Source organism: Empidonax traillii, unplaced genomic scaffold, assembly GCF_003031625.1.
Source record: "Empidonax traillii isolate 1590-97213 ecotype Southwest subspecies unplaced genomic scaffold, ASM303162v1 scaffold1166:size242162, whole genome shotgun sequence".
Taxonomy (NCBI): domain Eukaryota; kingdom Metazoa; phylum Chordata; class Aves; order Passeriformes; family Tyrannidae; genus Empidonax; species Empidonax traillii.
This window is the reverse complement of record NW_020956359.1, coordinates 1-2,974: the sequence shown is the minus strand read 5'-3', so window position 1 is coordinate 2,974 and position 2,974 is coordinate 1. Positions and strand designations below refer to the sequence as shown.

Here is a 2,974-nt window from a genome sequence, read left to right as displayed (position 1 = left end):
CCCTCCAAATTCTCCCCGCCAGCAGCACTCGGGGGAAGCAGCCCCGTTTAAGCACAAACAACGGCAGACACGCAAAGCAGAAGGAAGAGGAGGGAACAGAAGGCCCCGCGCCGAGATCTGACAGCCCTGACAAGCCAGAAACCCGCGTTTATCGTCTTTTTGGGCTCTAACGCCATTTGGGGTTTGGCAGCTCTGCCACCCTCCTCCCCCACTGCAGGAGAGAGACAGGAGATAAACCCCCACACGGTATTTGGGACACTTGGTCTGTTCTCAGCAGGTAAATAAATACATTAAAATGAAGATCTGGGGTTTGTTTTGTGTTTTTTTTGATGGTTGGTTGTGCCTCATCCTGTACACGGGCTCTGATCCAGGGGTCCCTCCAGTCTCCATTACACAGTACCAGGGATTCAGCTCCTCTTCCGAGCACATTATCAGGGCCTCGTCTCAAAGTTCAGCTCTGTGTTTTCCTGCCCTCATCCCTGTGCCCTCATTTCCCCTGGAAAAATCCTGACCCCATCCCTGTGCCCTCAGCCTACCCAGTGTTGACATGAGCCACTTAAAAGCCCCAAACCCGCCCCATGTCCCCACCCCGCGGCCGGGCAGTCGCTCCCCACCAGGGAGCAGCACAGACTCACTCACCTCTGTGTAGGAGCTTCAAAACGTCCTCTGGAATTCCGTCGGGGAGAGCACCCGCTCCAACCTTCCCGCACATGGGGCTGGGCTGTACCTCACTGCTCCTCCGTGGGCTCAGTGCGGCTCAGGTGCAGTCGAAGTGCCCGGTGGGACACAGGAAAGCTCCCTAAACCGAGGGCTTCTTCTTAATCCAGTGACCAGGACTCCTTTGAGCCCCTTAGAAAAACCACTTCCCCCCCAGCTTTTTCCATCCTTGGAAAGCTGGGCCGCTCCAGATGCTCCAGGTGCGGAGTTAAACCTGAAAGCAAAACCTGGGAACCAAAAGGCTCAGGATCAGGGGTACAGAGAAAGCCAGGACTGAGCACAGACCAGGCCAGAGCCACGAGTGTCACAGCCAGGCTGTGAAATCCCTGGCACCCACTAGGGTGACAGTTCTGGAACAGGGCATTGGTGCTGAGAAATTGGGTGCCTGCTCACCCCCAGCTGCAGCCCTGGCTCTGCTGAGGGCAGCACAAGCACCTGTGGGTGTGCTTAGGGGTAGGATTTGGGGTACAGTACAGCAACTTTGGACCCAATCCACCTAAAAAAAAATAAAATAAAAAAAAAAAGACAACCAACAAAATCATCTCTCCCAAGAGGAGAAAAAATAAAACAAACAACACAGCTCTGGCTGTGGGCAGGAGGTAACCTTGGTGCTCTATCCCAACACAGACGCGACACAGAAACAAAAAACAATTCTTGCCCACAAACGGCACTTTGGAGGAGGTCCAGCTGACTTATCCCAGCACCAACACAGGTTCCTGACTCTCCCCCTCTGACGCTGCAGGATGCAGCACACAAGTCACCATTCAGCAGCACAAGCCATCTCCCAGAAACCCTTCCCAAAACCAGGCTCGGGCCAGTCATGTGGTAACAAGGGCCGTTTGTTGGGGTGTCACAGCCCTGGGGAGGTGGCTCTGAACCCTCTGAACAAAAACACCCGACAGCTGACAACTGCTGAGGTGTCAAAACAAAGCTCTGATTGTCCGGCTAGGACAATGCTGCGCTCTGGGGAGCAAGGAAATGTGCTGCTCCAGACCTTCCCACCGGGGTGAGGATTCCCACTGCGGCCCTCGGATGGTTTTTGTCCCTTAGGAAACAACTCTCGGGAGTAACAGCACTGTGCAGCTTTATTGAGTCACTCAGTTACAGCAGTATTTTAGCAGACTGGGACAGAGTCAGATATTTTTTTTTTTTCTTGAAGTGTAACAGATATTCAGCATGGAACAGTTACTACAGATTCCTTTCACAAAGGTCTTAAGCTGATACAGTACTCGCCATCAACCCAGGAGCGAGACCACTGGCGTAGAAAAGGATGCAACAAGAAGAAAAGCTACACTGGAAAGACAACACTTTTAGAAAAGTGACACATGGAAGGTTCTCCCCTCTAGCCCCCAAAGCAAGTGTACAGTTTGGATCTAATTTTACAGTTCTACATCAGTTTCTAGAAACTTAAAAAAAAAAAATATATATATAACCAAACCAAGAACCAAAGATAAAACCACTGGCCAGTACAGTCTTTGGATATTTAGAGGAGGGGGAGAGTCAGTTTCCAGAATGAGATCAGTCGGTTTCGGCCTCACCGGGGTCTTTGCCTTCTTTGTTCTTTCGAACCTCTTCCACGTGCTTGTCCTGAAAGACAGCAGCAGGCAGCAGTTAGATCCCAGGAAGGGCAGGGATCCTGGGAAAGGCACGGAGCTTCTCGTCCCCAGCTCACAGCAGGAACCCTGACGTGGCTCACCCAGGGGGTACAGGGTGGAGCTTTAGGGGAGAAAGCAAAACACTGCCCTAACTCACTCCCACCCATCCCACCCCAAAAAAAAGAGCTGCGTTTCTGCAAAGCCTTCTGCAGGTTTAAGAACCTCTGAAGGTCACAGCGCTGCCAAGGACATCCATCCTATGTGCAAGCACCCCCTTCACGTGGCCGTTCCTTCGGGGTTTTCAGCCAGTTTTCCCAGCAGGGAGAAGGGATAACTCCCCTCTTTCCAAGGGCCCCACACACACACACCCACCTTCTCCCGCAAGCGCTCCAGCTTGGCAGCCATTTGTGCCTCACGGTTCTCCTTGTTGGCTTCCATTTTGTGGGTCAGCTTCTCCTCTGCCATTTTGCTGAAGTTGTTGTTCTCCTCGATGGCTTTCTGCAGCACCTCCTTCTCGTGCTCCCGCTTCTCCGCCAGCTGCTTCAACACTTCTGCTTCGTGGGACTGGCAAAGCAGAGGGTGCAGGCGTTGAGGAACCACACACACAGGCAGCCAAAGTCGCTCCCAGCTCCTCAGAGGACACGTTTTCTACCCTTTTTTTT

At 52.6% G+C, this 2,974-nt stretch overlaps 1 protein-coding gene across 1 annotated transcript; it reads right to left on the bottom strand.

The window, feature by feature from the left end:
- Positions 1-1,784: 1,784 nt before the first annotated feature.
- Positions 1,785-2,951, bottom strand: STMN1 (stathmin 1; the record flags this gene model as incomplete). Its single annotated transcript, XM_027905566.1, has 2 exons — positions 1,785-2,304; positions 2,685-2,951. Coding segments are annotated over 2 exons (336 nt in total), but the record flags the coding sequence as incomplete, so codon positions are not given.
- Positions 2,952-2,974: the final 23 nt, after the last annotated feature.